At 50.7% G+C, this 12738-nt stretch overlaps 2 protein-coding genes across 5 annotated transcripts; both read left to right on the forward strand.

Annotated features, from left to right (window-relative positions):
* The first annotated feature begins 2707 nt into the window (after positions 1–2707).
* MYL6B (myosin light chain 6B) lies at positions 2708–7527 on the forward strand. Of its 2 annotated transcripts, XM_072655031.1 has the most exons (7): positions 2708–3552; positions 4424–4451; positions 4709–4852; positions 5735–5908; positions 6609–6686; positions 6850–6887; positions 7331–7527. In XM_072655031.1, the coding sequence occupies exons 1-6, from the start codon at positions 3376–3378 to the stop codon at positions 6876–6878; spliced, it is 630 nt and encodes a 209-aa protein (XP_072511132.1). In that variant the 5' UTR covers positions 2708–3375; the 3' UTR covers positions 6879–6887; positions 7331–7527. The 2 variants fall into 2 exon arrangements, with proteins under 2 accessions (XP_072511132.1, XP_072511133.1); XM_072655032.1 differs by lacking the exon at positions 4424–4451 and having other exon boundaries at positions 2708–3574.
* Positions 7528–7544: 17 nt separating this feature from the next.
* Positions 7545–12237, forward strand: MYL6 (myosin light chain 6). 3 transcript variants are annotated; one of them, XM_072655034.1, is made up of 7 exons: positions 7545–8400; positions 8925–8952; positions 9840–9983; positions 10430–10603; positions 10702–10779; positions 11209–11254; positions 12024–12237. In XM_072655034.1, the coding sequence occupies exons 1-6, from the start codon at positions 8398–8400 to the stop codon at positions 11235–11237; spliced, it is 456 nt and encodes a 151-aa protein (XP_072511135.1). In that variant the 5' UTR covers positions 7545–8397; the 3' UTR covers positions 11238–11254; positions 12024–12237. The 3 variants fall into 3 exon arrangements, with proteins under 3 accessions (XP_072511135.1, XP_072511134.1, XP_072511136.1); XM_072655033.1 differs by lacking the exon at positions 11209–11254; XM_072655035.1 differs by lacking the exons at positions 7545–8400; positions 8925–8952; positions 11209–11254 and adding an exon at positions 8990–9163.
* The last annotated feature ends 501 nt before the right edge of the window (positions 12238–12738 follow it).

A 12738-nucleotide genomic window follows, 5' to 3' on the forward strand; every position in this document is an offset into this window, starting at 1 on the left:
AATGGTGGCAGCTGCCTGTGCACTCAGGAATCAAGCACTGGAGTACCAGTCTTGGATCTGCAGTTCTTCTCCCATCAAGACCCTCCCCGAGACCACTGTATGCCATAATACAGCTTGGAAGCAAATGAAGAAGCCCTATAGGAGACTTTTGCCCTCTCCCTGCCCCTGCCCCCTTCTCCCCTACCAGGAAGAGTTATAAGAACCTTACCACTAGAGACCATGTCCTTCCCCCAACCCATTAGGGAAAATGGAAATCTACTGGTTGAATTTCATTATCAGCAACAACAATCCTTTACATAATTGGTGGATTGTATTGAAAAATGAACACTGATTCAGGAAGCAACTCACATTACACTTTTTCCATTGGCATCATTGTATCATTGTGAAATGTCTTTTCAGTTGTAACCAAGTAAAAACGTAGCAAAGTGATGAGACGGATAGCCTTTTGGACCTAGAATAAAGAAGATCTAAGCTGATACTCTTTCTCAAACACTTAGTGGCTATGTGACCTTGGGCAAGTCCCTTGAGCTCTCTAAACTTGATTCCTCATTCTAGCACTTACTTCATAGAGTTGTTAGAAGGATTCAGTAAGATAAAACCATATGTATGAAAGCTTTACAAACCTTAAAGTGCTATATCTGTATTTACTATTATTATGAAGAGATAAAGTAAATTTAGAACCAGACCTTGAAAACCACTATATTACTAAGAGGAAGAACTGTGTTTGGATTTTGTTTTGTTTTGTTTTTTAATATCCCCAGCATTTAGCATAGTACCTGGAACAGGAGTGAGGGATCTTTGGCTTCAAGACCACACGTAGCCCTCTAGGTCCTCGAGATTAGCCTTGGATTCAGTCAAAGGGCTCTATTTGAGTTCCTAGAGGGCCACATGTGGCCTCAAGGCCACTGGGGAGTCAGTAACCTGACCTGGAACATAGTAGGTGCTTAATAAGTATTTGTTGATTGACTATTAGATCAAAATTTTAAAAAGAAATGAAGTTCAATCACATTACTCTCACTAAAATGATCATAATACATAAATAATTTTTTAAAAAGTTGGTTATTTGATATTTATCTCATTCTTGAACAACTCCTGTTCTTTTTGAAGGTTTCATTATGTATAGACTATTAGTAAGGCAGTGGATATATATTATGTATAAGTAAGTATACATATATGAGGGTATATTCAAATTTTTTTGCATAAGACAGGTGATCAAAAAAGTGTGAAGACCAACTGTTTAAAGGTTTAAATGCTGAAAGTCTGCAACTATGCTTTCAGCAACCATTTTAAGAGAAAAGAACTACATTTTCCATGAGGTCCAGACATAGGCTGAGACTACCACTCCCAGAATCCTTTGGGGATGGGCAGGCTCAGAATTAACCCATAAGTGGTCTTATCAGAACCACTCAGTGACATAGGCAATTTAAATTTAAGGGTGGCGTTTGGCTCTGTGGCTAGGACTAGATTAGATTGAATCAATCATTTCCTTGAATCCATCAGAGTTATTGTGTGGGAGACTGGGTTACACCCTTTACTCACCTTTGCACTAGCTTTAATCTGCTTTTGATGAATAGAGAATCTGACGCTTAGGAGAAGGGAAGTAACTCAGGCAACAGAGCTGGGAAAACTTGGTGGTATGGTGGAAAGCACTGAATTTGGAGGTAACAGACATGAGCTGAAATCCTGACTCTGACACTGGTCAGTTGTGTGCCCTTGAGCAAGTCATTTAGTTTTCTGGGCTGATTTTCCCTTGTGTAGCCCCACTTACTGGTAAGCCAGTTTGATGGCACTTGTACTCTTCCACTTCAGTTGTGGACTCACTTTGGAGGACCTGGGTTCAGTCCTGTGGGAGCCTGGTCTTTTTTCAGAGAGGAGTCATGATCTTTTTGTCACACTCTTTCTTTCCACCCCCAAACCGAGAGCCTAAGGGGAACTCTCTTAAAACTTGGGTTTGGCCCATGTCTAGAGTCTCCCCAAAATATGAAATGGAAAGATACTCAATAGATATAGGACAGCTATTTATTTCCTCCACAAAAAAAAATATGCTAAAAATACAGAAGATTCCAGCCTGCGCTCGAATTCGAGATTTGACCTTTTGGACCTCTGTTAGTATTAGATCTGAGGGAATTCAAACATAGATTCTTGATGGTATCCTTCTCTGAACTATAGTCTCAGAGGTGACCATTTCAGGATTTCTCCATCTACTTTTTAGAGTTACCTTAGTTTCCTTATCTAAAACATGATGAATTTTCAACTGAACCTTGTTACTCTCCCCATCTCTTTCCCTCTCCCTTGGATCCCATAGGGATCAATACCTGCAGCACAGACCTAGGTGAGGGTGGAAGTCCATGTTGCCCCTGTGTCTGGTTCTGGCCAGCCTGGAGTCAGGGGGTAGGGTAGGGTAGGGTTGAAACTGGTGTGTGAGAAATGAATAATGGGGAGGCTCATTAGGATTTCATTCTTGGGTTCACTCAGGGATGGAGAATTAGCCTTTCTTCCTGACTCAGGACCCTGCTACAGCCTCTTGGCACCAGAAGTCGTTCCAGACCCTTTTCTGTAATACCAAGGCTTGAGTGTATGTTAACTTTGACCTCCATCTGCCTTTGCCGGCCAAGGGGATAGTGTGTTGGAGCACAAAGCCCAGCCTCCCACACTGTCCTTTCTTTATCCTATTTCCCTCCCTCCCAATTTGCTCCTTACCATATGTGGTTCTGGAGCCGGGTAGGGGCAGGAGTGTAAACAGCTGGGATTAGGGGTGATGGATACTGATACCCCACTTCCAATAGCCTGATCCTTGAAAAGGACTTTGGGGAGGGGGAGGAAGTGAGTCATAACTTCACCCTCAACTGTGAATTCTTCCCTCCTCCCAGATGCATCCCACTCCTAGTCTGCAAGAGATTAAGATTTCAGGGGGAGAAAATGTTTCTCCCAGAGGAGAGGGGGTGCAGGGGTTGAAATGTGTGAGTTCTCTTCTGCCTTAGCCTTTCCTCTATCTGTGACTATAAATCTGAGATACCATGGTCCTCTCTGTTGGAGTGATTCCTGCTCACCCAAGGGTGAGACTTTTCATCTAGGCACCCAGTTCCCCATCACCCCCATTCCCTTATTCTCAGAGGGGGCAGTAACTTGGTAAAATGCCTTGGGAAATGTGGGCAGAAAGACAGAGACCTTGGGGCAGGAGGCCCAGAGTGAGGGAGGCAGGAGAGGTAGAGGGCAGGCAGGCTACTTTGTCTTTGTCTTTCTCCTCCACCTCACCCCCCCCACCCCAGTCTGGTCTCTGCTCCCGCCCCCTTGATATCCCATACTACTCCCTGGCTATTTAAACTGAGTGCCCCCTCCGGGCACTGTTCTTGTGCCCGTCATCCATCATTCACCATGGCTCCCAAAAAAGACGCCCCTGTGAAGAGGCCATTGGGACCTGCTGCCCCCAAACCTGCTGCCAAGCCAGCCGTTGCCCCTCCAGGGAAGCCCAAGCCTGAACCAGCTGCTCCCCCTGCCTCAGCAGCTCCCACCAAACCCCAGGAGTCCCCCATTGACCTCTCCAAAGTGGTGGTGAGTCTCTCAGCCCACAAGGGTCAAGATGAAGGGAGGGGGGCAGGGATGGGAGAATGGGGAGGCTTCTTTAGGAGGAAAGGATTTGGAGAAATGATGAATGGTATAAAGGGGCATGGAGATGGGATAGGGGAAATGGGGGAGGAGCTAATGGAGCTGCTATAATGATGTGAGGATTGCCTTAGCCCCTCCCATAACAAACCCAGAAGCCAGATACTAAGTCTATAGAATGGGGTTAGCAGGGCTCTGAGGCCAGGCACCCCAATTCTGCTGTTCCCATGTTCACTTTTCCCCTCTTGCCGCGTCAATGTGGCATATAATGGCACCCCTGTACACCTTGAATGGAGAACAGGGATGTGGGGAACACAAGAATCTGGGAACAGAGATGCTCAGCTCCTTGGGACTGTTTCACAAGAGAGAGAAAGAAGGGGCCAGTGTCCATCAGAGGGTGGACTCTTCAGGGCCTAGGAAAAGAGGCTGAAAGAGAGGGAAAGAGCCTGCTGCTCTGAGAAGGGAGGGTGGGGAGGGGGACTTGTTAGACAATCACAGCTGGGGGTGTGGGGGTAAATTTAGCTTTTGTTCAACTGCCGGTTATGTGAGGGATGCAGGGTTGGGAGAGCCAGGGGGAGGGGAACAGGTGGTGCTGGATTAGCCTTGTTTCCCAGGAAGGTCTCCCTCCCACATACCCGCTGCTAGTATTCTCCTAAGGCTTGGAGCTGGGAATGGGACTCAGGCGCTCTTAGCTCTCAGCTGGGTCCCTTTGGGCCACTCCACAGAGGCTGCCAATTATAAGGGATGGGGGAGGGGGTCTGGCCTGGACTGGGGGTTTCATGGCACCCCACCCCTCTTCACACTGTCTTTTCCTTCACAGATCGAGTTTAACAAGGACCAACTGGAGGGTGAGGAGACCATAACCACCCACCCCCACCCTGCTATCCTAAATCCCTTGTCACAGTCTTGTCTTTCTGTCTCCCTATGTCTTTCTCTCTCTCTTTCTCTTTTTTTTACAGCCCCAGAGCTGCCCTCCACATTAGTTCTGTCCTCAGAATTTCTTCCTCCTGCTGTATTCTACCTTAGTCCACTATTCTGAGCCCTGCTTCCAACCTGGGGATAGAGGGAACCCTTTGGCTAACCCCAATTCCCTCCCCATTCCCAGACTTCAAAGAGGCCTTCCAGCTGTTTGACCGAATAGGAGATGGGAAGATCTTGTACAATCAGTGTGGGGATGTGATGCGGGCCCTGGGCCAGAACCCCACCAATGCTGAGGTGCTCAAGGTTCTGGGTCACCCAAAGAATGATGGTGAGACTGCAGGAATTATGAGCCATAACAGGGAGGATGGTAGCAGGACAAAAAAAGAAATGATGACCAAGGGCTCACAAGTTGTTGTTAAGTACTCTAAGAGTGAGTTGAGTGGGGCTGGTCTGGGTACCCTTACAGGTAATACTGGAGGTGGGGATGGTTCTTTGCCATAGGTAGGGATTTTGTAGAAGCAATTCGGTTCAGATAGGGGTTGGACTAGATTCAGGGGTGGGGAACCTTTGGCCTCAAGGCCACATGTGGCCTTCTAGGTCCTCAGGTGTGGTCCTTTGACTGAATTCAAACTGGATTGTGTTTATGATAATAAAATGTAAGGGATTAATGAAAAACAGACAGACAAACTGGAAAGTGACAGAACTGGCTAAGGTTCATAATTATTAGCTCAAATGAATTGATGAATGTCACTTTGTCATGGGTGTTCAGCCATTCCAGTCATGTCTGACTCTTTGTGACCCCATTTGGGGTTTTCTTGGCAAAGATACTGGAGAGGTTTTCTATTAATGTTCAACTAGGCAGAAGCCAGAAAAGACCCTTAAAAAGATAAGACAAAAGTATTACTAAAAGATGAGAATAGCAGTGACTCCTCCAAATATAGTTTAATGACATATTCATATACCGTATATAAAAGATTTATAATGTGTCATAAAACACAATCTACATGCACGTACAGTAAAATTCTATTTGCTAAAAAAAAACAAACCAAACAACAAACAACCAGATAGAACTAGAATGATACAGATGGGTTAAATGGGATGGTTCTAATGGAACTATCTACTGGCTAGAGATCCCAAGTAATGAGGGTTGGATAGAGGAGTCCTAGGAAGGGGTCACTTAGCACACTCTATCCCCCCCACCCCTCCTCAGAGCTGAACTCCAAACGTGTGGACTTTGAGACCTTCCTGCCCATGCTCCAATCAGTGGCTAAAAGCCGGGACCAAGGCACATATGAAGACTATGTTGAAGGACTTCGAGTGTTTGATAAGGAAGGGAATGGTACAGTCATGGGGGCTGAACTCCGACACGTCCTCACTACCCTGGGTAAGATTGTAAAAAAGATGGCTCATGAGTGGAGGAGAAGTTCACTTGAGATTAAAGGGTAAGATCCCAGATTTTTGGAACTGAACAAGGGAAGAGAACAAGGTGCAGCCCAGGTGCAGGCGTGGGCTTCATGGTCATTGTGGAGGGTAGGTATGTTATGGGAAAGAGGAAGGCAGGGCAGGCATGGCAATTGGAAGTGGCCATTTCAGTCCAGTCTAGGCAAGGAATGACATTTCCTGGAAGGGACATATTTAAAGAAGCAAGAATAGTTAGGAAAGTAGCCAAATTGGGGAAGACCCCAAACTCCAGGGAGCAAGACCTAGGAAATTTCTTAATGTTCTGACAACCTGAAGTGTAGTGGGAAAGTGATGAATCAGAAGACACAGCCTCCAATTCTTCTGCCACTGATTGGCTGGGTGGCTTTGAGAGAGTCACTTTCATCTTTTGTCCTGGAGACAATGAAACCTGGGCTTCCTAGGTATTCTGCTAGCATGAGTGAAGTCATTTTGAAGAAAAGCAAGGTATCGATAAATTTGTAATAGGGGGCATGGGACTGGGGAGGAAGGAGGAAAAGGAAAGGAGAGAGAAGGCTAAGATGCCTCTGTTTGGGGGACTAGATGAGGAAGTACCACTCCTAAATAGTATGGCTGAAGTTGGGGTGGGAGGGAATAGGTTCCAAGTTTATCTGCTTCTGCTATAGGAGAGAAAATGACAGAGGAAGAGGTAGAAACCCTCCTGGCTGGACACGAAGACAGCAATGGTTGCATCAACTATGAGGGTGAGAGGGTGGGGAGGAGTGGAAGTAAGAGGTTTGGAGAGTATGTGTGTGAGTTGGGAGAGGCAGTCGTCCTGGGGAGTGGAGAAATCATCTATACTCCAAGGAGGGAGGGCAGAGCAGGGGTGCATGGTTCTGACCCCCCTCTTTCATCTTCCTTTGGCAGCCTTCCTGAAACACATTATGTCAAGCTGAGGCCCCAAGGTAGAGTGATTCCCCAGCCCAGCCCAGCCCTATCTCCTCAGCTCCATCCCTACCTTTTGGGGGCTTTGGAAGCATTAAGATACCCTGGAAATATCATTGAATATGGACTCAAGCCCTTGGGTTCAGATGTCATCTCTGCTATGAAGGGCTTGCATGGTCGTGTCATTTCATTCCCATAAACCTGTTTCCTCCTCCGTAAAATGAATGACATTTACTCTGTCAGTCTCTCAGGGTTGTTGTGAGAACCAACTATTAGTAGGTGAAAGTGTTTTAAAGGAAAGCAGTAAAGAATGTAAATGGAAGCCGTTTCTATGACTTTTGCTTTCCCTGGGAGAGCTTATGTGCAGCTCCTCTTTTTCCTGAGGGATAGGAGGTGGGGGAGCTGTGAGGGACCGCAGTGCACTAGGTACCCAAACCACCCCAACACCACTCTCTCTCTCCAGATCCTGCTTCTCTCCAGTCAGAAAGAAGGTTTTCCTGCATCCTGGGGAGATGAAAGTCTGGTGCCTTGCACGTAGTAGGCGCTTAGTAAATGTTTGTTGCCTTGAGAATGGAGAAGGAGCGTGTGGGAGCGGACAGACTTGCTGCGTCAGTCCCCCTACCCTCTCTTGATTTTCCGTAATAAAGCAATGGACTTCCAGCTTCTGGTCTGTTATTTGGGGGGCAGGGGAAGGGGGTTTGTGCCTATGTGTAAGATTTCATCTTACTCTTTCCCTCCCTGCTTCTCCCCCACCCCCTTGGTCCTTGGACCAGGTTTGGTGGAAAGAGTGCTTGAGATTTAAGCCTGGTTTCCGGGGCCATTTACTGTGCGGCATTAGGGAAGGCATGGAACCTTAATTTAGTTCAGCCATTTAAACCATCATTTCCTTCTCTGTGATATGCCAGTCCTCCACCTTCCAGGAGAAGTTGGTCCGTCCTTCCTGGTGTCTAACCTCCGTAGATCATAGGACTGGTACGACCAAGGACTGGAGGTCTAGTCCAGCGCGGACCAGGAAGAAACCGAGGCCCAGAGAATCTGGTGACTTGGCCAAGGCTACGCAGTTTACACAGAAGCGGCTATGGGAGGGGGAGTGAAGGCTCTGGAGCGCGTCAGGGGCTCTGGGTTTGAATCCAGCCTCCGCAGGGCCCAGAGATTCAGTCAGATCCCCGAAGCCGAGGCCAAGTTCAGGGCTTTTTCCACTGGCCCCTCCAGCCCGGGCTGCTCAGCAGGGGGGAAGGAGAGCGCATAGCTCCTGGGCTTCTGATGACACTCCCAAAATAGGAGTAGCTCTCATCCCACTTTCTCCTCCCCCTCCCTCCCCGCCCCTGCGCGTCCGGAAAGGCCGAGGCTCCGAGCGGCCTAAGGAAGCTCATCTGCATAAACCTCAGGCCCGGCCTCCAATTGGCTAAATCTGTAGAGGGTGACGTCACGGGACGCGCTAAGGCAGATTGGAGCCGGGCAGGGAGACGGAGCCATTACATTGAGCAGCGGCGGCGGTACGGGCGAGGGAGCGAGCGCTGCACGGCCAAGATGGTGGGGCCCGGCCCGACGGGGAGCCCGGGGGGAGGCCCGGCCCGAAGGGGAGCCCGGGGGCAGGCCCGGCCCGAAGGGGAGCCCGGGGGAGGCCCGGCCCGAAGGGGAGCCCGGGGGCAGGCCCGGCCCGAAGGGGAGCCCGGGGGGAGGCCCGGCCCGACGGGGAGCCCGGGGGGAGGCCCGGCCCGACGGGGAGCCCGGGGGGAGGCCCGGCCCGACGGGGAGCCCGGGGGAGGCCCGGCCCGAAGGGGAGCCCGGGGGAGGCCCGGCCCGACGGGGAGCCCGGGGGGAGGCCCGGCCCGAAGGGGAGCCCGGGGGCAGGCCCGGCCCGAAGGGGAGCCCGGGGGAGGCCCGGCCCGACGGGGAGCCCGGGGGGAGGCTGGCTCCGGGGGGACGGTGGCGGGGCGCCCGGACGGGGCGTTGCGGGGGTCCCTTTGCAGAGGAGCTGCGGCTGGCTCGGGGAGGGGGAAGCCTGGAGGCTGACCTCTCCTGACCTGTCCTCCCCTCTCTTTGTTGGGCCGCAGTGTGACTTCACGGAGGATCAGACCGCGGGTGAGTGGCCCCTGACCCGCCCCGAAGGGGGAGAGGGGCGTAGGCTGGCCCTCCTGGCTGCGGGGACCTCCCTCCGGCATCCGCACCCCGGGGTGCCCGGCTCCTTCCTCCTCCCGGTTTCCTCCATTTTTCTCTCACTCCGTCTCTCCGATTCTCTGTCCTCCTCCTCCTTCTCCTCCTCCTCTCTTTAGATCTGAGCCCCGGGCATTGGGTGAGTTTGTTTTCGGGGGTGGATGTGTGAAGCCTTGGGCTACCTAACCCCTCGTGTGCGCTGTGATGTTTTGGGGGGGCTGTTCGGCCGCCTGCCCCTGCCTCTCTCCCCATTAACCCACTTCCGTCCACTCTGCCCTGGTTGCTGGCCCAGACCTGGGGGAAGGGCTGAGGACTGTGCCTCTGGAAGGTGGGGGCCCGGGAATTTGAGTGGGAAGGAGCGGGCCCCCCGAAGACCCGGCAGAAGCTGTCTGGTCGTGGATGGACGGGAAGCCCAGTCCATTTAGGGAATGGGGACGAAAAAACTGGCCCTTTTGGGATGTCCTGAGGCCGGGGCTGCACCTACTTCCTTATAAGGATTGGAACCCAGGCTGGGCGGTGGCGCATTCCACCCCCGGGAGTAAAGGCGGGGCTCCGGGAAGTTTGAAGTGAGGGAAACTAGAGGGGTGTTAGGGAGATGGGGTGCCCCCAGCTCAGGCAAGGATCAGGACGCTTACATGATTATGTGGGTCCTTTGGGCAACCTGATCAGAAGTGAAACCAGATGCAGCCTGGTAGTGTTACCTACCCGGGAGTATGTTTTCTCCAGACAAAAGTGAATGCGTCCAGAGCTCTGGCTTGTACTTGGGATATCGACCTCCATTTCGGACACTCACTCCTCTCTTGTCCCCCCTCTAGAGTTCAAGGAGGCTTTCCAGCTGTTTGATCGAACAGGGGATGGAAAGATCTTGTACAGCCAGTGTGGGGACGTGATGCGAGCTCTGGGCCAGAACCCCACCAATGCCGAGGTGCTCAAGGTCTTAGGGAATCCCAAGAGTGATGGTGAGAGAGGGCCCCCAGGTTGACTGGGGGTGCACTTAGGAATTCTCTTAAGAATGCTGTCCAACCTATCTATGGAGAGCTTAGTGTATGTGGGGGTGCCCAAACTGTACAAGGTTCCTTTTGGCAATTGTTGAGGGCAAAATGAGTTTCCTGCTTGAGGTGGGAGACGACAGATTGTTAGGCTGTTTGATTTTGTAGTTTTACCTCAGCTGTTTTGTTTGGCTTATGGTTGCTGTTACAGAAGAGGGTTCTGAAATGTTGTGGTATTATACTGGAAAACGTATGATTCAAAAAAAAAAAACCCAAAAGAAAATACAATCCAAAATGAGCCAATGTAATGGTGATGTGGCTTCCTTCTCAAGAGTCCCTCAGCCCAGGGAATGTGGGAAATAGCCATTCTGACCTGATGCCACTAATGTTAACCCCCCCCTTTTTCTCTGGCACAGAGATGAATGTGAAGGTGCTGGACTTCGAACATTTTCTACCAATGCTGCAGACCGTGGCAAAGAATAAGGACCAGGGCACATATGAGGACTATGTGGAAGGGCTTCGGGTGTTTGACAAGGAAGGGAATGGCACAGTCATGGGGGCTGAAATACGACATGTCCTCATCACCCTGGGTAAGACCTCCTTCCACCAAATCCAGACCTCTAGGTTCCCTCTAGTCCTTGGGAGTCCTTCCCTATTGATTCCCTGAGAGGTCTGGTCCCCTCCACAGGTGAGAAGATGACAGAGGAAGAAGTAGAAGTGTTGGTGGCAGGGCATGAGGACAGCAACGGTTGTATCAACTATGAAGGTGAGAGGGGCGTGTTCAGCATTTTCTGGGAAGGATTTAGCAGTGTGGAAAGTTGAGGCAGGGTCATTGAGCAGTCTGTTGGCATCAAGCGCCTCCTTGGTGCTGAGGATATAAAGACAAAAAAGAAAACCCCGCTGCCTTCAGGAGAACCTCTCTTACAAGTCAGTGCAGCTGAATTAATAGCACCCCACTCTGTGCAAGGAGTTGTATCTCCAGGTGGGCTGATGGCTCGGAAAGCACTTTGGAGGCAGGCAAGGGGCAGAGCTTAGCTCTGATTTGGGAGGTTAAAGACAGGGCAGGAAGAGAGCCAGGTGTGAGGGGTGGAAAGTATCTAAGGAATAGAATGTCTCCCCTCACATCCCTGTGTGACACCCCACCACCCTATGTCTGTGTCTTGTCTTCACCATTAATGTCTCTTCCTTCCTGCAGCGTTTGTGAGGCATATCCTGTCGGGGTGAAGGGCCCCATGGGGCGGGTACGGCTCCTCCCAGCCTCTCCTCCCTTTCCTCCCAAGTTGACCTTTCCGTGTCTCCTTCTGGTCCCTTCCCTGCCTTCCCCCTCTTCTCTGGCTATTTGTCCCCTGCCTCTGCCTCTTACCTCTCACTCTCTCTTAGCATGTCTGCATGGACCTGTCTGATTGGGAAGGGGAGGGTAGTCCCGCTGCATAAAGGAAGACTGTCTGGGTATTAGCCCTTCTCCACATGCCCCTCAAATTCTGCCCTGGGCTTTGTGTCTGGCAACTTAGCAGGCCTGGGACAGTCTTGCTTTAGGGTACTATCTTGCCCTTGTCCATAACCCTGGGTGAGGGTTTTGGCGATGGGGGAGGGTTGCCTGGCCAGCTCCTGCTACAGTTGAATCCCTTACCCTTCTTTTTGCTGGGCAGCTTGGAGGTGATCTCCCCCTCCTCCAAAATAAACCCACTGTGTTCTCCCCTTTACCTGCCATGGGTTGACAGTGCCTATAGGTGGTAGTTGGGGGGGAGGGGGCGCCTTCTCTACCTCTGCTGTGTCCTTGCTGCTCAGGGGTGGGATGGAGACTAACAGGTTTTGGGAGGGAAGCTGGGGGCAATGTGGCCAAGTCAGACCTCAGAGGTGGCTCTTCTATCCTGTATGATCACCCCCAGGGCTGGACTCTGGGGGATATTTCCACTCCTGCCACCTTAGGGGTCTAGATGTCCCACCACCCTCAGCTAGCCCTCCCCTATTTGCCTGCTCCCTAGCTCATTCCCATTTCTTTCTCCACAGAGCTAGTCCGGATGGTGCTGAATGGCTGAGAACAAACTCCCCTTTCCACAAAGAACCCCTTCACTTTCTCAGTGTGAAAATCATCCTCTTGCCCCTGAAGCAACTAACTACATTTTCAGGGTTATCAACCTTCTTACTTCCAACCCCCACCATATGTCCTCTTGGGCCTGTTTGCTCTCTACTTTCACCAAATAAACTTGCTCTCTGCTCCTAATGTCTGGTTTGTTCTTGTTCTCTTGGGGTGGTCAGGGAGGAGGCAGGTTATTGATGCCTTTTTTCTCTTTTTAAGGGAAGAGAGGCACAAGGGGGCAAAATCAAGCCAGAGTGGATGGGCCAAGGGTTTAGGCAGAGGAGGGAACCTGCAGCCTTGAGGCCCCATGTGGCCTTCTAGATCCTTGGGTGCAGCCTTTTGACTGAGTCGAAGTTTTACAGAACAAATCCTTTTATAAAGGGGACTTATTCTGTGAAGTATGGATTTGGTCAAAGGGCTACACTTGAGGACCTAGAGGTTTCTTCACCTCAGGGAAACTGAGGTGGTCTCAGCTAGCTGCCTTCAAATAGGTAGAGAAAGGAAATAAAACCACATCTCCTGCCATTCCTGTCCCCAGCAGTTGTTATCACCAACCTCCCCAATGAATAGATAGCTGCAGATGAGCCTCATTTAAACTGGGCCAACTATGTCAACCATTCTCAAGTCACAGCACAAGGAAGACTG

This window comes from Notamacropus eugenii, chromosome 3 (genome assembly GCF_028372415.1).
Source record: "Notamacropus eugenii isolate mMacEug1 chromosome 3, mMacEug1.pri_v2, whole genome shotgun sequence".
NCBI lineage: Eukaryota > Metazoa > Chordata > Mammalia > Diprotodontia > Macropodidae > Notamacropus > Notamacropus eugenii.